Genomic DNA, 22579 nt, shown 5'->3' on the forward strand with positions numbered 1-22579 from the left:
GTATGAGAGCTAACTTACAGGTCGACTAGTTAATGTTACTTTGACTACGGTTTCATTGGTCAAAGTAATTTTATTTAAATTGTCCAGCCCGAGGCCATCCACTCTCATCACTGGCTTTATGTATAATGGGTCTTCGTAGCCCAGTGGAGTAGTGGTTAGGATGCTCGCCTTCCAGCGAGAAAGACCTGGTTCGGTTTATGAGTGAGCCCAACCGAGCTGTTAAATTCCATTGTGCACCATTTGACCTAAACATTGAATGAAATAGCTGATGATTAGTCGATTGATGTATATGAGGAACAATCATGTTCTTTACAGATGAGGATAAAATGAGGGTTTTGACGGTAAATCTTGGTATATTGTTGAAAATAGCCTTAAAATCCAAAGCTTTACGAGGACCACTGTCCTCATCATGTTTCCCTGACGAGCAGTCCTCGTAATGCTTTCGGATTTTTTCTCACATACCCAAATTTACAATCCAGAGAAGGTCTTATTTCATCATTAGTTAGTTGAATGCAGTGAGTCACAACTTTGGCTTAGAAGGTTTTGTTACAAGGCTAGCAACCCCATTCCACAGGTCTTGCTGGTAAGTGGAGGGCCAACACTTCGTGTAGAAACATTTTTAAATACAATCGTATTAAAAATAAAGTTAATTTTACATTCCTATCAATAAGACAATTGGGGAGGAACATAACCCGCAAATTTCAAGTATCCCCGTGATACCTACGGTCCTCGCAAGCTCGAATCTGACTATAATTATATAATATAAATAATGGCATTGCTTTGTAATTTAAGGAGTGGTTGTTCCGGGCAGGAAAATCATTTACCTGGATGGCCATCTTTGTTTTTTATCACAACGACATTGCATTGCGGATGTAAGTAGTGTTAACAACACTGTATCCAAATTCAGTTTACTTCACATCCGAAGTTTCTGTAAGGCTGCACAAAATCCAAATGCTTTTGAGAGCAATGCCTGAAGTAATTCCTCTTATAAAAAAGCGATGAAAACCAGCTGACATTTAGAACCGCATATACCACATTGATAATATAGTCTGGCTTCTAAAATAGCGCAGTCTAAAGATTTACGATTGTTTAAATTTGTAGACCTAAACAGCCGTATATTGAACACTTAATCATCATGAACCCTTCATTTTTACAAATGATATAATTCACATACACAATAAACAACAGGAGTAATGAAGTTTTTCTCGTGTCCAGGCCATTTTTCGTCATACATTATATATATGTGTGTGTGCGTGTGTATGTATGTATGTATGAGAACACGCACACACATGTTCTAGAGTAGGCATTCGCTGCCTGTTCAGTCTGTCGTTAGAAAAGTTGGTTCTCCATATTCTTAATGTTTGAATATCGTAACTTGAAGTTTAAATACTGTAGTTTAGTTTTTTTTTATGTGGAAGTGCTCGTGCGCGTTTTCTAGAAGTTTTGGAATGACTACTACTGTACTTGTATCAGCTTGGACCTTGTGAGCGAATTATTTTGATTAAACCTAAGGACGCTGAGAACCCAGCTTGGAACTAAGATGCCATGCCAATCACCTAAAATATATTTCTTATATTTCAGTGACTTCCTGTATTATTATTATTATTATTATTATTATTATTATTATTATTATTATTATTATTATTATTATTATTATTATTATTATTATTATTATTATTATTACTTTAATGCGAATTTATTACCTTCCTTTTTTTTCAGTGCTGCTTTGTCAGCCGTGTCAGCAGAAGAACGGAGGTACCAGGGCGAGGAGCGCCGTTCACAAAGACTGGAGCAAGACCTGGCTGCCATCACTATCGTCAGGGATAATGCCAACAAGGAGATTCTGTGAGTTGGAGAATGCCTCTGATTGCTTTCCCACAACTGGTCATTAGGGAGATATTTCATCTTTTGTATTGCGATGAATATTTGCAATGTAAATGCTGAAATAGTAGGTTGCGTTTTCCTAGAGAAGTTTTGATTTAAGAATTTGACAAGTGTTTGGCGAATTCTATTCCTTTTTTTTTTATTAGACGTAGATTTGGGGCAGATTTTATGTATTTATTTATTTTTTAAAGAAGATAGATATCTCCTCTTAGAAGCGGTGATTATGCTAGTAGAAAAATTCATTCATTACTTTCACTCTTTCTGTAAGAATTACTTGCTGAATTTTCATTTTGTAGATTTATGTGCCATAATGTTGTTCAGTTAATTGGTCCTCAGAGAATTATGAGGTTAGATTTTTACAAAAGCACTGATCATTTGGATACTTGCACTGACGCTGTAGTTTTGAAAGCGTAAAATGTAGGAAAAGAAAGCTGTGAGCAAGTAAGTTCATAGGGCTTCGTTACCCTGATAAAAGACTCAGAACATTACAGAAATATGAGTAGGATCTCCCTCTACTGTGTGCTCCACTTCCCCATATATACTTCCTTTCTGTGCCTTCGCCCCTCAAACTGAGCGGGGCAGTTTTTATGCTAAGCTAAGCAATCGTCTAACTGTACCCCTCTCAGGCGTCTTCAGAAAGAAGTAGCCGGGCTGATGGAGAGTTACAAAAACCTTCGGGAGGAGCTGGAAAAGTGCCAAACATCAAAGGACAACTTCAAGAGGAAAGCCCAGGAATATTGTCGAACGCTGGAAGAGATGACTCACTTAATGGCTTCCAAGGTTGTTCGGAGGGTTTGTGTATATTTTCTGGAAAAAAAAAATCTAAATCCCTTCCCAATTTTTTTTTTTTTTTTTTTTATTTTAGATTTGGTACATACCCCTCTTATTTATGTTGGACTGTATTTTGCTATTTCGTTATTATAAGTTTTCTTACCATTTTGCACGCTGCATTTCTTTTCAGGAGTCTGTTCCTGCATTATTTACATATATTGCACAAGCATGCATGATTATGCTTAAGCAAAAGGAAATCAGAAAAATATGGGGTTTTCATGAGGAGGTTCCTATATTTTCAAGAAATACAGTATCTGTATACGTTGTTGAATAGTTCAGCTTTATTACTTTACTAAAGTAGAGTATTTAGTATATTGTACGCATCTTCACTGTGTGATGTGAGACAAAAATATTAGAAGGGCGGAAATAATATAAAATACTGTAATAAATAACTGACGTAACAGTAGATATTTAAGGTGGCGATATAACAAAAACTGCTATGGGTTTTGAAATTAAAAAAGGACCATAAATAATGAGTGGTTAAAAGCAACATGCCTGGTTTCAACAACTATATTCTTATTAAAAATGTACTGTATAAGAAATTAGAAGAAGTAGATAGTAAAGGAAAATGTTTAGAAAATGAAATAACAGAAATATGCTCTCTTCTTTGCATATGATGGCTTAATAATTGTTAAATGAAATCTATAAATACTAATGGAGGTTTGTAATGACAGAGTTAGAAATAAAAAAAAAAAGTGATCTACAAGATAAAGACAAACTGGGAGAGAAAAAACTATTCAGGGATAGAAATAGAAAGAGGAGAAATTTGGTTATGAAATAAAAGAACAAAATGATGGGGAAAGCACAGAAACTCGATAACTTGACATACTCATTAATAGCAAAAATATATCATAAAGTGCCACTAATACTGTATGGGACATCAATGGGTGACATACCAAAAACGAATAACAAAAGATTGCTACAAAATACTAAAGGTTTCAAAGGAATGTTAGAAATGAGGGCTATAGTCTGTCAAACACTAAGATCGCTTGGGTTTGGCCAGGTAAGGACAACAGTGCAGCCAGATCTATTTAGCCATTTAAATCTTTCGCTTAACAATAATCCCTTGTTTATGGTTTTACCCGAGACCTGTCATTTACTGTATTGGCTCTGCTTTGGCTATCCACACTGCCATATCACAATGGCATTATGATTGCGACACTTCTTTAAGATTATTGGTTAGAGATTAAGCCAATAAAGTGACCACTGACGTTCTAAAGACCTTATGCCGACCACGTGTCACAGAAACTTGAGATTTGGGAGCTCTGGTAAATGATGCCTTATCTCCTTGTTTTTATGAAAACAATTAGGTTTCCAAAGAAATATCAAAAGTCTTATGTGTTTTTATGGTCAGTTTTAAACTCATGAATATAAATTCGTGTTTATCAACACGGGAATTGCTCATTCGCTCCGCTCTTGTGATTCGAAGTGTTTGGCAGACTTTAGGATAGCTAGGGGTAGGTTAATGAAAGGCACGATGCTGGGTGAAAGAAGCTTCAAGAGACTAAGAAATGAAGAGATTACAGGTAAGGTAATACATGTAGAAGAGAAGGGAATGGAAAAGAAGCGTTCTATGTTGATAGACCAGCTTCTAAAATAATGTACAGGGTAAAGACAAACTGGCTAAGGTTGAATGGTAGAAAGAAGCACCAAGAAGGCGAACTAGCAAGTAGACTTTTTGGTGCTGAGAATGAAGACTTGGCTGATTTCCTGGTAAACTGCAGTGGGTTAAATGAAGAGTAAAGAAGAGAAGAAAATCATTGAAAGCGATCTTAGTATGAATGAAAGCATAAAGAAAAGAAAGGATTTTCTTTACTACTTATGGAAGAAAGGGGAAAGAAACCTACATGAGTGGAATGGATCAGAAAAGTAAAGAGGTGCAATTGAAAATGCAAAACCTTCATTTATCAACTGAACTGAACAGTTTGAGACTAATGCCTATTTACATTTACCTTCCACCCTTACACAGTTTTCAGTATCGATTAAGGGATGCAGTTTAAGAACAACCCTTCCTCATTAAAACCTTAATTGCCTTTGGAGAACATTATCAATTTCATCTTGTTTATATGAAACTGTTTCCATTTCTTCAATAAAATGGTTGTTAGTTATCTTTTATTTCAGTGACTTTGATGTACATCAGCTTAAAAAGCATATTATATGAATTTGAAAATCACCAGTATAAAGACAGATTAATTTAGAATGCATGACTTGTATGTTTTCTAAGACCTATATTGGCATACGTATGAACGTTATAGGCATCATGTATCAGATGCTGTTCATTTAGCACTTTTGGGATTTCGTAACCTATGTTTAAAGTAGACGAAAGAAAATTGCCATCACCTGATAAAAGAAGATTTTATAGTGATGCTTTCATATTATTCTGTAGTACAGTTTTATCTGATAAAACGATTGTTAGGAGAAGAACACTTATCATTATATATGAGATATATTTAGATGCACATTATCTTTTCTTAATTTTTTTTTCTTTCTTATTTTGGCATCCTGTTACTTATTCTATCTCCCCTTTCCTAGTGTGGTACTATGCAAGCAAAAGTAATAGCTTTAAACCATTCTTGAGATATTCTAATTTAGCGCAACGGCATCTGAATGGAAAGGTTACAAACTTCAGATGGAAGCATGTATCAGGTGTTCTAAATCTAGAATGTTTTGTCATTAGATATGTTTGTACATGTGAGAGTGCATCTTGTTTTGTTATTTATAGTAGAGTACAGTTCAATCATTCTGCTTTGAATATGGCTAATATTCTACAGTATATTCAGTAAAGAAAAGTAAATTAATAAAAAAAAATAATCTTAGTTAACTTTATCACTGATTATTTTGCATGCTTTACTTGACACAATTAATAGAAGTTCAAGGTCATATTTCTAGTGTTATCACATTGCAATGCAGTAATTTACTGTGCTTCATATGCAGCAATTTAGTTTCATTTTTCTAGTTTCTTCTGTTTTAATGTCCCCTGTCTTTCTTCATTAGCTGGCTTTCACTAATGATAAATTTCCATCATCTTGAAATTATGATTAAATGTAATTGTGCTTTGCAGTATTAGTTTTTGCTAGATACATTATGTGGTCTTCGTACAAATCCTGCTTTCAAATCTAATTCTTTTATAATATTCTAATTTTTTCTAACTTCAGGACTCTGAACAGTCATCCCTCAAGAAGCAGTACCTTAACTTGAATGAAGCTGTGTCATCTCTAAAGTCTTTAAATGCAAGCTTAGAGGAGAGCATAACTGCAAGAGAGCAAGAATTAACAAAAATGGAAGAAATGGTGGCTAAATTCAAAGAAGATCGAGAGCAGATTATTGGTCAGGTACTTTAACCGCTGGAACTAAATGGCAATAAAACCTTGAGTTCCAGAAATATTCTTTTTTTTTTTTGGGGAAAAAGGGCCCACATGACATAAGTTGTCACTGAATATATATCGAAGTTGAAAATGGCTCATCCGCATTTGGGGTTAAGAACATGCTTACTTCTCTGTCAGTTCCATGTGCTCTTCTAGAATACACATTACCCCCTTCAAATCTCTTCTCCAGTTCCTTGTTTTGTTGTTTTACAATCAGCTAAAATGGCCTGTTCATATCTCTTTTATTTCTTGTTATCAGTTTATCCATAAAGAGTAGAAATTTTCTCATCAAAACACTAATTTCAAGTTATATATTGAATAACAAATGCCAAAGCAGGGACCCCTAAGGAAATAAAAGCTCATTAAAAGACTTCTAAATTAGTTTGTTTCATGAAAAAAATTTAATTATTAATTTTGTGAAAATTTTAATGTCACAAAAACTAAAACCACCTTACTAGACACCAAGGTAGTGGTGGACCCCTTCAAAGAATTGAAGATATTGTGGGCATGAATGAGAAGTATATAAAGCAAGAATGTAAAACTGAAAGGCCATAGAAATAAAGATGATAAAAATAACTCAGATTGCTTGTGTTTGATGAGTTTTATTTATTCTCAAGTAAAATTTATTTACATAAACATTATTGTAAAGTTTAAGAGTAATTGGTAACTTGACACATCTTATTCTTATCTTTAAGAAATGTTCCTTTTATAGGTAACAGAGGGTAAAACTATTATTATTATTATGAGACATTATACAGTATAAACTTTTTGTAGTTCCAAGATCTTTTGTGTAAAACTGCAATATTATATGACATTTTAAATGGCGCACCTTTTAACCTTTTCGGTCACTAGGTCTGTGTGAGCCATGTCAGTCCCAGAGCCTATGAAGGTGAAATATTTCTTTGTTCACTCTGTGAAATTAATATTCATAATTTGGTACTCCCTCTGGGGTCATTTTAAAGCAGTGTACATGTGCTTAATTTTGGCATATTAAAAAAATAGAACACAAAAGCAAAGGTTCAAAATGGAAGATTAAAAATCTCATTAAATGACATGTCATTGTAAATTAAGTGACTCTGCAGTTGAATTTTGAATGATGTTCACTTTTTGTCTGTCTGGGAAGCCTTGACAGCTATGTTGAAACCTCAAAAGCCTTGATGCTGTGTTATAAAGTAAGGAGGAATCATTTCAGGGCTCATGCATGCTAAAAACATATAGCTTGATATTCCTTATCAACTTGTTCCTTAGATTTAGGTTTATCACTCCCTAATGCTGGAGACCATTATTTATTCATGCTCAGATAAAGCAGTGTAATATCATAAAAAATATAGAATTACTTTGCAAACATTAAATTCACCCCAATCATCACTTTTAACAACGAAACAGGTAAATTTGTAAGTAGCAAGGTGTGTGTCTCTGATAGCTCACCATTAATACGATGCAGTCACAGTGTCAGTTTGGTAGGTCTAGTATTTTGCTTTTGTTTCAAAATGTGGCTCATCAGTTTATAAATCATTTGTGCTGAACGAGATGTCACCATGCCAGTGATAGACTAGAATAACCAGATGACTTTAATAATTATTTAACTGTTACATTATGTACGTTAATGTTTTATCATTAATGTGTTGTATGTAACGGAAAGTTGTAGCAATCCTGGTTAATTATGGCGAGATAGAAATAATAGATTATACAGTATTGCGAACAAAGGCCTAGAGGTATGCTACATAGTGAGAAGAATTTAATGTCTTTTGCCAAGAACTGATATTGTATTGTTTCACCAACAAACAGTGATGATTCATCACCAAATATTGTTGTTGTAAACTTGTGCTGTATTATCAACCTCAAAAACATTGTTTTAATTGTGCCATTAGTCTTGCATCCAGTGAAAGCTTCTCAGGTTGTATTTGTTACATTATTGGAGTCCTAATTTCTTTTTATTTTCAGATGATGGAAGCCAGCCAAAAGTGTGATGCACTGGAAGAATCATGCCACAAACTTGAAGAAGCAAAATATAATGTTGAAAAAGACCTTATAAACACCAGAGAGCTTGTGCAGAAACTTGACATGAAGAAAGGGCAGGCAGAAGGTGAAGTTGCTCGTCTGACTGGAACTCTAGAACAGGTTAATTCATCGAATGTTGAGACATGTAGTGTAGTCATACCTTATTCATCATGAGGGATTGCATAAACAAAATGCTGTAGTTGTCTTATGACTGACTAAAAGTAATACAGTACAAGATTTCATTTATTAATGGCAACACAACACAAGCATTTTTCCCACTGGTACCTACCTTTAACAGACAGGTTAGGGTGTGTCCTCTTAATGTAACAAATCTTATTAATGGCAACACAAGCATTTTTCCAACTGGTACCTACCCTTAACAGACAGGTTAGGGTGTGTCCTCCTGATGTAACAAATCTTATTAATGGCAACACAACACAACACAAGCATTTTTCCCACTGGTACCTACCCTTAACAGACAGGTTAGGGCGTGTCCTCCCGATGTAATAAAATCTTATTAATGGTAACACAACACAAGCATTTTTCCCCACTGGTCCCACCCTTAACAGACAGGTTAGGGTGTGTCCTCCTGTTGTAACAAAATCCATTACTGAATTAACAAAGATGGCAGTACAAGAGAGGATAGGTGAGTGGTCAGTAAAACAGCAGTTGCCACTGATCTTAGATAAATGCACAGTCACGCACATAAATTATAAAAACAAGAATGCCCATATTAGGCAAATTTGATTACCAAAGATACTATTGTTAAGAGAAAATATTATGTAATGTATAGTTGCTGGATTTATAATAGCATACTGTAATGAGACAGACTGAACAAACTGCAAAACCCCATATTTATTTACTAGTGTCCTTTACGTAAGTTTTATATCCAATTATTTTTTCACAGGTTCTGTCACAAAAGAGAGCATTAGAGCAAAGATTTGAGGCTTTGTCGTCACAATTAAATGGTGAGCGTTCTACTGTGAGATCAATGGAAGAAATGCTAAATGAAAAACGTCGAGCCGAGTGGTCAAGTGAGGCTACAATGAAACAGTTAGAAGTAGAGAAAAATCAGTTGCAGAGAAAGGTAATGTGTTGTTTTTATAGGAAATCTGTGATGATAATTTGTGATTGAAGTCTCCAAGAAATGGACAGGGTAGGCCAGAGAGCTTCTTTTGTTACTTTTCACCCTTCAATGAATAGTTTTCCTTTATGAAAAAGTAAGAAGGTCCACATCAGGCATTCAGAATGTAAGTTTACATTTTTTAGCATTTACAATAATTTATTGCACAGTAATATACTGCTACATTTATTCCTTCATGATTTTTTATTTTTATAATGCTTTGTACTTCATCATGGAATTTTAAGTTGATAGTTGCATATGAATACATTGTAGGTTATAAAAATAAATAAGTGTTATAAATGGAAACATACGTAAAACAAAAATTCTAGTACACTGTAAAGGCACATATATTTGTACACAAATGTAAAATTGCATTTCACTATGCAGTAGTCTTAAACTGGCATCAAAGAGCTGGAGGGTAGCATAAAAGTGGAAGGGAATATTAGGAAGCCAAGCAGCTCTTCACATTTCTCTTAAATGTCCAGCCCTGTTGAAATAGAATTCTATTTTATTTCCTCCAACTGTTACCATTTTAGACATACAAAGTTGACAGCTAAAAAATTACGTTTAGAAATGTACTGTACAGTGTTCTCTGAGTGCCCCTCTAAGTTTCTTGTTTTCTAGTGAGTGAAGGAGCTACTGTATTTTAATTGATGGGCTCAGCTGATAAGAAGCAATAAAATGAAGGCTGCTTATGCATATCCAGGACACAGGTTATTTATATCTGGCTTCACCTGCTGCTGCTAATATAAAGTTGATTGCAACACCTACCGCAATCAACCTTGGCCACTTGAAGTCACAAGTGTCTATTTCACAGGAAGGGTGAACAACAGTTTTGCCTTTGCTAATGTTGGCCCTAAATTTAAGTCTGTTGAAATGAAATGAAAGACCACGGAACTGAAATTAACATGTATGACTGAATTCATCTTGCAATGTGAAGATATTTTTAAGTACCAATAGTTAAAATATGGTGCTGGAGCCTTGGAGGCCAGGTTCCTCTGGCTTTTGCCTGAACTCAGACATGGACTCTGTCTCAAACCTTGAAGTCTCATCTACAGTACTTTGGCTGAGGCCAGCTCAAGCCCACTAAATTTTGGCCTACAGCATCACCTCAAGTAAACTTGAAAGATCTAATCCTATGCTTAGACTGAGAGTTGGCCTTGGACTTAGTCTTGGCCTCAGATTACATGGACTTGGACTTATGTTTGGGAATTGTGGACTTGGACTCAATTATAGCAATTAACCTGTGGGCTGTGAGCAACAGCTAAGGCCCTCTTGATGTAAAACATCACCTGCATAGGAGAATTACATTTTAGTTGTTAGTTTCTACTGTTTTTATAGAAGAAAATTATGCTTGCATAATTGAAAATGTTAATGATAGGAGACTGGTTACTTCTGAAGAAATATTATTAGTTGTGCATTCTAGCAGTTGAAAGAGATCACCATGTCATTTATAGACTTGTAGCGTTTCTTAAAAAACTTGTTCTTAAATGAGGTGAAAATTAGAGCAAGGTAGTTGGGCAGGTGTTCAGGAAGCCTTTGGTACAATAAATATTTAATGATGCTTTAGCTTGAAATGCTTCAAGGGCTTTCCACTCCCATAATACAGGGAGACATTTTCTGAGGATGAGAGACTGATAAATGTCATGAATTACAAGAAAACATCGTTGGGTAATCTGTTGGATACGGTTATTGACATTGAATGGAAGGGGAGGGTTATTATTAGACAGATCTGTACACAACAGCTTTCCATTGTAAACAAGGAAAGATAGGAAACCAATCGACATGAAACATCTGGAGTTCGAGCACCTTCTATTGAGTAATGACTATAGAAAAGTATTAGATGTTTTGATGTAACAGACAAGTGGGAGTCATTAATTACCCTAAGGAAGCAAATTAAATTAGTAAAATGACAAATTTAATTCTCAAACTGCATATACAGTAGTTGGTAATTTTACATCTGGTCAAGGTAGTCAGGGTGGTAGCTTACTGCAAGGAACATCACTTAACTGTCCTATTCAGTTGCTGTAGTCTTCTGGGACTATCTATCAATATATGAGTTATAGCAGTTGTTTTCATCTTAGAAGATGTTAAATACTTTATGCCAAATGACTACTGTGTTTTGAATATTATAGATCTATTTGTGTTGGATGAGAATGTATCTAATATGGTAATTTTTAAAGTAAAATTTTCTCTCTTCACTACCCATATTACAGTCTTGTTTTCATCTAGAGAAAAATAACTTCTCAGATTCATTGAGACATCAAACACTGTAGTACTGTGCCATTATTGTAAAACTTGGCTTGAATGTTACAAAATATCAGAATGTTTTTTAAGCCTAATACATGACTTAATTGCTCCTGTCCCAGTACATTTCTTCCATTTCCAGGTAGTGCAAACTAATTTGTACATATAATTTTGAATGCGTCTACATGCTGCATGACGTAATCCCTCGACACTAGGCTTATTTAACAAGGAGGCAGTCATCAAACCAGTGATTTTTCTTACTTGTCACCCATGCAGATAGAGTGAGATGTGTTGATTTTACTATAAAATCCTTCATTATGCTCACCCTCCAACTACATTAAATAAAGCTTAAAATATGTCCTAAAACAATTACTGTACAGTATTTTTTCAACCACCCTATTTCGTCTAATTTGATTGCAGCATTACAGAACAAATGTGTTTGTCCAAAAAAACAAGCTGCTTGTGAATTAGAAATTTTATCATATCATGTACTAAGCATCAGGTATCTCAAGTAAATGTTCAAAACTCACTACCATGCTTAATTTTCTCTTTCAGGCATGATGTTTTAAATTTTTGCTATTGTTAGTGTACAAGTGTGACTCTGTTCTCCATAATATTTATGATAATTGGTGTATGGCTCGTTCACTTTCATTAAAATGTGCCTAATAAATGTACAAATCTATTTTGGATCTTTCTCCGGAATACTTTTAATTGTACCTGTTGCTCTCCTCTTATAATGTGATCTTAAAAGTATGAGCATTTCTAATACATACTGCATATTAAATGTATAAATACTAATTTAAATACATAATGCTCCACAGTTATTTTATCAATACCATAGGTTTTTCTTTTCTCACCATGACCATTGCCTGAAGTTCTGTTAGTGGTATTTATTTTTAAAATGTTGTTTGGTATTATTTTCAGATTTCTGAAGTTCAGCAGCAATTAGATGATGAAACATCAGAATGCAAAAGATTAAGAAGTAGAGTGGTGCAGTTAGAATCTGATGTAGAACGCTTTCGACGTGATCTCACTGAGGAGAGATTTGAAAGGGAAAGAGCTTCACAGGAGTTACGCAGGGTACAGAAATACCAGTATATTAATAGTGCATTAGATGCTATTGGTTCTGTATCAGTTGCTACCTCAGAGGGACCACGACACCCTACTAAGATAGCATCGCCACCATCAGCATCAGTTGTTGCTACTGAGGGAGCTGTAAAGCCTGCAAAACCTGCAAGTGTAACATCACCACCTGTAGGACCCCAAGTGGGTCAAAGGCCACCTGCTCAAGTAGAATCACCATCAGAACCTCAGCCTATTTCTGGGTCCAGAGTACCTAGTAGGTCTGAAACATCACAATCAGTGTCACAAGAGGCTTCAAACATAGAAAGACATGATAGTTTTAGTAAAGCGCATGCAACTGCTGTTCATAGCTCTTCCTCTGACACAGGACTTGAGAGGAGTCAAGCTATTTCCAGCAGTTCTGATTCACACACAGAACCATGGAGACTGGCTTTTGGAAGCAATGCATCACAGTTACACAGAAAAGCAGCCAGTCTGGATTCAGTTCAGAAGTCACCTGCTGCTTACAGCCGAGTAACACATGGGAGTAGGTCAGATTTACGTAGCTCAGCAAGATCTCCCAAAGTTCATGAACAATCTGCAGCTTCACTCACCAGAGGACCTTATGCATATATTTCTCAAAGGGTTCCTTCAGCTCATTCCCAAGCCAGTTCTTCTTCTCATTTTCAAACACCAGTTGAGTCCTCTCATGGTAGAGAAACTGAAGGACAAGAGGCAGTCCCAAGTGTCCGTCCCAAAGAATCAAGACCAAGACTAAGTAAACATGGAACAAGTGGAGAATCAGACAGCTGGGGTTGATGTTATTTAGTGGGTAATTATTTTTTAATCGCTTAAATAGTAGTAGTAGTAGTAGTAGCAGTAGTATGCTTTATGGCACTTTGAGTACTGTATTGCAGTATTGAAAATGTGGCTGCAGATATGTGCTGTTTTCATAGCTTTTTAATTATAGTTTATTATATATTTTAAATCATAGTAAGTCTTGTTTAAATATATACATTTGTATTTTTTTCAAGTTTATGATGTAAACATGTGTGCCTTACATTAGACCAATTTTTATCAAATCCATTATTGCAGTCAAAGTAGTTTGCAACTATAATTTATGTACCTGTTCAATATATTAATCATAAAAGGCATTGCTGTAGGTAAGGATTGCATGAAACATTCATTAACCCTTAAAGGCAAAATTAAATGCATGTTAACAAAACCCTGAGACTAGGCAAACTTTAAGGTTAGCCAATTTTGAAAAAAAAAAAAACTACATCAATGGAAAGAGGAAGATATGCAAATGCACATGGTATAAGAAAGACGTTCTAAAAAATTTTATGTACTTTCCACGGGAAATTGAAACACTTGTGAAAATACTAGCTAACTTTTGTGAGTTAAACATGTTCTTTCTAATATTTTTTTTACTCTATTTTGCAAAATTACAATTCTACCTCTCATAATATCATAAAAGAGAAGAACCAGCAACAATCCCTGAGTACAGTATATTTGTGTATTAATATATACAAGATGTACTGGGATGGAAGATGTAGTAACCTTTAGCGAGTGACACATGTTCTTTCTAACATTTTTTGTACTTTATTTTGCAAAATTACAATTACAGCTGACATAATATTGTAAAAGATAAAAACTAAAACCAGTAGCAGTCCCTGATTATATTTATGGGCAAATATATACGAGATATACTGTACTGGGATGGGGAGATGTAGTACCTTCCCCAGTGAAATCTCAAGAGAGAATATTCTTCCTCGTATCACTGAGCTGTGGTGTGAGCGTTGCCATAAGTCATTTATGGCTCATTCAAGTGATTTGAAAATTTTCCCAAAAAAGTAATTCAAATAGTGTGGCACAAAATAATGACTCTCACAGGAGGATATCTGGACCGAACCCAATATCTATTATCACATGTCACAGGATCAAATCTTGGAAAACTTTACTTATTCAATTGATTTTCATTATATATTTAAGGACTTTTGTTAATATAGATAAAAACACCCATTGTTATGTTTACAGAGGGTGGAGATTACAGTTTTAGCAAATTCTCATAAATGGATATCAAGTGCTTGAGATAGAAAATGATATGCTTGCAAATAATAATGTGCAGAAAATCTATATGAAAATTATACATAGTTTGTCTGTTCTTCTATAAATATAAGTTCTTTATCCAAAATAAGCCTTGCTAACTGCCAATATTGGCTGTATATAGACCTTCCACTCAAAACCAATTAGTCAATCCTGTTACCGAGGGGATTACATGTAGCAAAAGTTGAGGTACTTCACTGGCGGAGGCCCTTATGCAGTCACAGCATATCAAGCTATTTTAATAGCAATCTCAGCCTACTTGGCGGTCGGGTGAGTATTCTGGGTTACAAGTGTGTAACGGCTCATCCAATTTGGGACTTTGAGAATTGAGAAGTCTATTGGACGAAGGCCTGTGGAAGCGTAATAGCTCACCCCTGGTATATATCGACATCTGTTTAAGATGATCGAACTGGAGGTAGTAACTCCAGCATTCTACTTAGCTTTTTTCTCTGGTATATACAGCAGTCTTATACCTAGAAATGTGCTAATTGGAACCAATTTCACTGGGTGACACAGGTCTTCCCCCAGAAATAGATTTTTCCATTGTCAAAATCCCTTTTCTTTCCACTATGCCAGTACATCTTCCTTTGCCTCCAAGTTCCAGTGTTATGTTAGTCATATTGGCACTAACTACCCATCACTTTATGACTTGCCTGCAAATGTGTCAGCTTCCTTTCTAGACACACTCATGAAAGAGAAGAGTCCAGTTTGCTGTCTGCACATTCAGGTTCCCAAGTCCCTCTATTGACAGGAAGTGGTCGTACCATGCATGTCTGAGTCTTAACAAACCAGTTGATTATTTTCTCCCTCAAACTTAATTGATTTTTGCTTTTCCTTCATTGATTTTTATTTCTTTTTTTTCGTTTTGGCCTATCTTATCCTTCATTTCCTTATCTTGGTGGTGGTTTTGCCTCAATTATGATAACCTGAGTTCCTTGGACTGGAAATAACTGTCTTAATTATGATAACCTGAGTTCCTTGGACTTGAAATGACTCTTACTGTTATTACTTAGTGACTAATATTTTGCTTAGAGAAGCTAGCAGAATTCTGTTATGCCTAGAGCATTTCTTCTGCTTTTTGTATGCCCATGTCAGTTAATCACACATTTATGTATTTTGTTTTGCATAATTATATTCATTGTTAGTTTCTAGCTTGTTCTTATAATAATTACAATACAGTACTTAATGGATTTGTGATTTTTTGGAGGAAGAGGTAGTGATGCAATCTTAGGGCCACCTAGTCTCATCAGACAGGTAATAGTTAAGCTTCAGTTGCCTAGGAATGTGTGTAGTTGTGTTCAGATCTATCCATTTGGGTAGACAATCCCAGGAAGCTACCAACCTTTAAGATCTACTCAAATCACCACGCTTCTCCATATTTCACAGAAATCTTGAAATACTGCAGCTCCTTGCATGGAGCTCAGCAAGGTATCATTGGTAGAGGTTTTTCAGAGGAGGCAGCTGCAGCCATCTCAGGATCCTTTGGGACTTCAACCAACTAACCTTTAACAGGTCAAGTGGAGCCAATTCTGCAACAAGTGTAATGAAAAGGAGATTAATCCAGTTGACTTCACTATTTCTGTGGTCCCGAAGAACCTTACCAAGTTGCCTACGTACATATCACTTCAGTAGGCTTTACTGCCAGACCTAAAACTGAAGATGGTTTTGTACTGAAATTTTCATTGTTGATATAAGTTAATGAGATTTGTGCTTTCTGGAAAATTTTGCAAGCTAGAGGCTGGACATCATTGGGGTTGTCTTTTGCACTTGACTTTGTAATGAAGACCCAAATGACAAGTTGCCCAGACCATTCAACAGCATCCTTCACTGTCTTTTGTAAGTAACAAGGAGAATCTTCTGCTTTGTCTAGTGAGGTCCATCCAACACTACCCATCAGGAACCAAAGCTAAAGAGTGACAACACCAGGATATTTCCACAGGACAATTCAAAAAGCACTTTGAGGAACACAGTATCCCAGTGGCTTAGGCAGGTAGTCCTGAAGGTTGACAGTAATGTGGTGAAATGTGAAATCAGCGCTCTATCTAATTTTGTTGCTTTTAAATACATCACGAAAGTTTCATCTATTTTAAATGCAGGTGCATGGTAGGGCTATTCAACATTGCCAAGTTTTATTTAAAGAATTTAACTCAGTGGTTTGATTTGTATTCACTGAGACTAGTAGTTTCAGTTGGCCAAGTTGCATCTTTTTGGAAAGACAGGAGTATCATTATTTTCTTCATAAATCAATCTCTTCCGTTTTCTCCACCCAAGATTGTATCAAGTAGAAGTGCCTTACTTTACACTTGAAAAGGTTCTTCTGTTCCTTGAATCTCCCAAGTATCAGAACCTTGGTTCCTGACTGATAATAGTCCCCAAGTGTTTTCCTGGATCATGGAAGTATAAATAAATGCTCTGTGAATATTCTGCAACTCTGCCCTCCCACCTAAATTGCAATTTAGGCATGTGTATGACTGATGGGGCTTTGATGAAGTCGAGCACTATAGTGAGTCCTCTCCTCTCACCCTCACTGATCTCACAGCTTCATTTCCAGATTACACATAAGTGAGGGAGGTGAGTGGTGGGTGCAGGTGGTGCAAGCATTGTGAGACTACCATTCTTCATCTGTTTTTTGGAGAAAAGACTGTTAAGTCTGGAGGCATTCAGAAATCATGAATGTGGGTGGATATACAGCATATACAGTATATGACTGATGGGTTTATATGAAAACAGTCATTTTTTAAAACTATGTCCTTTTTGTGTTAAAGATTCCACAGTTTTTGTAAATGAATCAGTTTCATTTTATTATTACATCTGTCCCTTATACAATTGCTTATTCTGGACAAGATTCATTTCTTTGTGGTACAGAATTAATTAAGTTTTTGTCTGAATTTTTCTATCAATTGTAATTGGTATACTAATCAATTAACTGTTTTCTTTTTCTAGGTTCGATCATTGCTCATGTAGGATGTGATCATGATTATAAAATTATGGTACAGTAAATAATAAGTCCAATTACAACAGTTCATAATCCTGGATTTTGTCTAAGATTCATTTTTTCATTTTTACTGTGCTATTGCAGTGTTATTTTAAATCTAAGATTTTCTGTAAAATTTACATATTGGGTTTGAAATTGCTGCAGTGCACACTCTAAATCATCTAATTTTATTAAATATGCTTTTGTGAGGATAAAATAAGACCCTTTTCTTATGTGTACTTTGTGGTGTATTGCTAAAGATACACTGAAAATCCTTAGGCTTCCTGAGAACAGTAAAAGCATAAGGATTTTTAGTGTATGTTTAGCAATACATCAGAAATTACACTCAAGAAAAAGGTTTTATTTTATTTTATCATCTTTCAAGAATACAACTGCCCTTCAATTCTTCAAATATGCTTTTAGTACAGTGTATGTATTGCAGTTTATATTGTATAATTTTAACTAATGAGGTTTCATGAATGCACTAGTTCAATCCACTACAGGTATTTGTCTCTTGTGAAAAAATTATAAAGTTAAATGCATCATCATTTTATTTTTTATACTAGGAATCAATATTCACTTGATGCAGCATATAGGCTACTAGTATTTACACAGATCAAGTACCTTATTTGCAGTTAATACCAAACATTCTGAGAGATACCTTATTACTCCAGTGTAGCATGTTCCTACCTTGAAATAAAAGGTGATCAGAAGTGACCCATCTGATAATATGGTCAGCTGCTCAAGTGACTTATTTGCCTGTTGCACCAACTTTTCAGGAATAAAGATTAAATCACATTGCAACTTTTGTGGTGGTACTGATAAAGAAAATATGCTCAAGTCAAATATCAGTATTTTCGTATTTCCAATTAAATCTTTGTAAATAAATATTTCAAATTTTCCAATAGCTATTTGATATTAATTTGTGAAGCCTCATATGATTTAATGATGGTTATGAGTTAGATGCTGAAGTACAATTTTTAACTTGTATAGTCAAGGAAAGCAATGCATCACAGAAAATGCTAACCTTGGCAGTGATATGTATACTTCTATGCCTCTGTCCCCTGGAATGGACCTGATTTAGTAGCAAGCGAATGAATAGGAAGGTTGCCAATATGAGTGTGAAAGGTGCTTGGTTTTTGGGCACGAGTTTTGGCTGTAAATTTGTTATAGATGATTTGGATGAATTGAGTGTCAAGTTATTGCCATAATTTCCCTTTGTCATTAAATTTTACTTAATCTGCTCCACCGATTACCGTTATTGCTCAAACAGCGGTTGGCTGAGTGCCAAATACCAAAATACAGTCAATTGGTCCTCTACCCTTGCCAACTCAGAATATTGTCAAATGGTAAAAAAAGTGAATGAACACAAAAATCAAATCCCAACCTGTCCCATTTTGCTGAGGTCCACAATAATGAGACAAAATTTTGCTAAAGTTTACTTCAGTGGTGCACTGCCTTGTTTATTCCTGTGCAGTCCTTTTCATCATCCTACCTAGGTGGTAGTTTTGGTTTTTTTATGTGCAAGATCCCATTTTGCGGAACCTGTCAGCTCTCACGTAGAGCAAAATGGGTGTTTCCAAATATTTTACTTGTATGCTTCTGGGCTTTTTGGAGTTCATCAGGTGTGCAAAAAAGTTAGCTTCATTTTATATGTTTAAAGTATGTAAATGTTAGTACAGTAATTTCTATTGTATAATGTGTTTGAGGAAAAAATATTTTATCAGGTAATGGCTTTTGAGAACATTTTATAAATGCAGATAAGAATGATTTTATTTGTGCACTAAAGGTAAATAATATATTCTTTTATTACATTACACCATAGAGTTTGAATATTTTGGCAACAAAAGGCTTAGAATCGTTGTCATAGAATGTGATAAAAATTATTAAAAAACTTATCAGTTTTATCATCTGAAAGTTATGACTTTCTTGAGTTTGATGTACTGTAGTGCTGTAGTTTGCATTTGACAGCAATGAGGAACTTTCAGTAATCTTAAGCAGTTTCAGCTTTTCTAAAATCCCAAAGCTATAGTTTTAACATTTAACCTGAGTGTTATTAGTGCTTAGTCACAAAGTAAAAACTCATTTTAGCCATATACATTTGTAGTGAGCATTAACTAAAAGCCCTTGTATAACCTGGTTTCAGTGAAAATCTAACTGTTATAATGTTTGCTTTAGAACGACATTGCATATCAGTGATGTTATTCTTTTTATCAGAAATGTTAATATACAGTAAATTAGCTTAAGATGAAGTCACATTGCTCAGCTCATAGAAATCCCACAAAGGATTTGTTTGCAAATGAGAGGTAAAACTGGAATGAGGTATTGTTCAAGAAGTTAGACAGCTGGGTGGGAAAAGAGTACAGTCGACCCCCCCATTCGCGGTTCCAGATTCGCGGAGTCGCCTATTCACCAATTTCTCTATGGAACATTGATGCACATTATTTCATGGAAAATTCGCCTATTCGCGGTATTTTTCATAGAGAAATATTCACAAATTACTGTATTTTCTTAATATTTTTGTGACTAAATGCACTCTCTGTGACAGAACTGTTAAAATATTCAGGTATAAGCATTTTTAGAAATTTTTTGGTGTTTTGAACTATCAAAATAGCATTTTTACAGGGGTTTTAAGTATTCACGGATTTTAGCTATTCGCAGGGGGTAGTGGTATGCATCCCCATGAATACCAGGGGTCAGCTATAAAGGGAATGGCTATAGATTAAAAGGCAAAAATGAATTCAGTTTGGATGTTGCCAAGAACCTTTGGTACTATTGTTTTTTTTTCTTCCAGTGAAAAATCTGTAATTTTTCTCCCCTATGAAGCATTCATGCAAGGCTTAGTGTCTTGGATCTTAGGGTACAGTACTCTTTGACATACAAGATTGAGTTAGAGAATAAAACACTGAGATGTATTTATCTACTTTGATTATAGAACCATATAGTCAAAATGTAGAAAAAAGTATCATCATTTCATTCTCTAAGAAGTCCCAAAAATTATATACCATCCATTTTCTACTGTATTGTTGACTCTTGAGAATTATTAAGTATTTAAAAAAAATACACTGGCATCTCAACTTACTAGATTTCATTACTTATCAGACGTACAAGGCGAGAAAAATATAACTTATATTTCCTAATAGAATCCAGTAACCAAAGTAAACATAGCAGAAACTGCAGTAAACAGGACAGATGTTTACCCAACTAACCTTGTGATCATGACTTCTTTGATTCTTGGGTGGCTGCTGCATAATACCCCAATGTGTACCTTCCTCCCAATCGAGCATTTAGCATGTGTTTTTCTGCATTGTAAAGAGACTACACTTCATATCAAAATGCAATTTTTTTTTTGTCTAGCGTAATTCATGCTCACATGGCAACGTGTCAGAGCTAGCCTAATGCAGATGTTTTTGCTGTGCCACATTTCCTTCTTTGTATGAATGAATCTGTAATCAGCCTACTGCCAAATTTTTTTTTAATAATGAATATCATGCCCACTTTTACAAAGACTAAGTATTTTATTAATAGGCCTTATAAAGGGGGTCAATTTACAAAGGTATGAGTTGGGGCAAATTTAAAGATTACATGTCTATATGAACATTGTGTCTCTTTTCATTAAGAATGAATTTTCAACTCATAGTAATATAGTTCTTGGTTAACAATGAATAACACATATACACACTATACCATTACATATGTAAAAAGGGAATGTATTCATAAATAGCGCATCAACAAGGTGAATGTAAAAGTGGCAGTGTAAAACCAAGTGACATCCCTTTAACCCTATGATTTCTGATTAACTCTTGATTTAAGCTTAATATTGTCTATTTCAAATTTTATTCATTAAAATGTTAGTTTTTGTGTAAAAAAATATATTTAATATTAGAATATGCAGTGTTACAACAGTACAGGGCAACAAAATCTGATATAACATTTGTGAATGATATCAACATTTTCAAACAGCATTACTTTGCTTATCACCTGTGTTTGCCATATATAAATATATATGTTATATTTACAATACTTTGATCATTGATTTTTTATGGTTTTTTGAAATGAATTTGAAACTGAATTCTACTGCATTTGGAGTGGGTGTAATACAAAATATGTGTAATGTAATTTTGAATGTTAAATGTACATTTGTGGGAGTAAGTAGGGTAAATGCTCTGATCCTTGTTGGTCTAACCACTTTTTTTTTATAACATTAACTTTTATGATTATTCTTTTTCTGTTTAGGTAACAATAAAGACAAGTTTTGAGGAAGGTCTTGCAAGCTGTTGAACACAGTAAAGAATGTAGCAACACACACACATGAAAAGAAAAGTACTGTATATACTGCATATGGGTATACTGTACATTTGTTTGTCTGCTAACTTTATACAGACCACACAGCTGCTTACAATTTGGTATCTAAAAAGTATAAATTTAATCAGAATTTCATCCACCTCTGTGTGTGGGGGGAGGGGTGGCTTGCTTACTAAAGATACTGTATATGGCAGAGTTACAACATTAGTATTTATATAAGGTATGGCATAAGAAAATTTACAAAATCCTTACATCATCCAACACACATTAAACTATTTGAGCTTAGGTTGCCATAAATCATTGGTTGCAACCTTGGATAAATTGTAATACAATATATTTAATGGTAAACACAGTTATATTAATCACAATTATAATTATCACAGTTTATCAAAACTTGCAATAAAATAAGTGCTTAAGGAGAGAGAGAGAGAGAGATTCATACAAATTTATTATGGAAGTTGCAATTTACATAAATCAACAGATGAACTGAGAATATTTACATTTAAACTTTATTTTCACTACAGTATTGATGGCAGCAAACACTTTACTATGCTATCATTAGTGCTGCAATGAAAATAATTAAATTTACATGTATATTTTATCAGTTTATTTGTTGATTATATGTAAACGCAGCTTCCTTAAAGCAGTTATATAAATTTTTGTGCCTGTTTACTCCCTCTT

The 22579-nt window shown here is 34.7% G+C and overlaps 1 protein-coding gene across 5 annotated transcripts in view; it reads left to right on the forward strand.

Moving 5' to 3' along the window:
• The window catches only part of LOC136828815 (centrosomal protein of 135 kDa-like), a 317906-nt gene extending 298538 nt beyond the window's left edge, over window positions 1-19368 (forward strand). For 4 of the 5 annotated variants that reach the window (XM_067087050.1, XM_067087047.1, XM_067087052.1 and 1 more), the window contains 7 exons: window positions 1720-1845; window positions 2511-2664; window positions 5871-6047; window positions 8025-8201; window positions 8989-9168; window positions 12376-13345; window positions 17563-19368. In XM_067087050.1, coding sequence (XP_066943151.1) covers window positions 1720-1845; window positions 2511-2664; window positions 5871-6047; window positions 8025-8201; window positions 8989-9168; window positions 12376-13332 — 1771 coding nt within the window. In that variant the 3' untranslated portion in view covers window positions 13333-13345; window positions 17563-19368. The remainder of the gene's footprint in view (window positions 1-1719; window positions 1846-2510; window positions 2665-5870; window positions 6048-8024; window positions 8202-8988; window positions 9169-12375; window positions 13346-17562) is intronic. The other variant, XM_067087051.1, reaches the window with a different exon arrangement.
• Window positions 19369-22579: the final 3211 nt, after the last annotated feature.

This window comes from Macrobrachium rosenbergii, chromosome 43 (assembly GCF_040412425.1).
Source record: "Macrobrachium rosenbergii isolate ZJJX-2024 chromosome 43, ASM4041242v1, whole genome shotgun sequence".
Taxonomy (NCBI): domain Eukaryota; kingdom Metazoa; phylum Arthropoda; class Malacostraca; order Decapoda; family Palaemonidae; genus Macrobrachium; species Macrobrachium rosenbergii.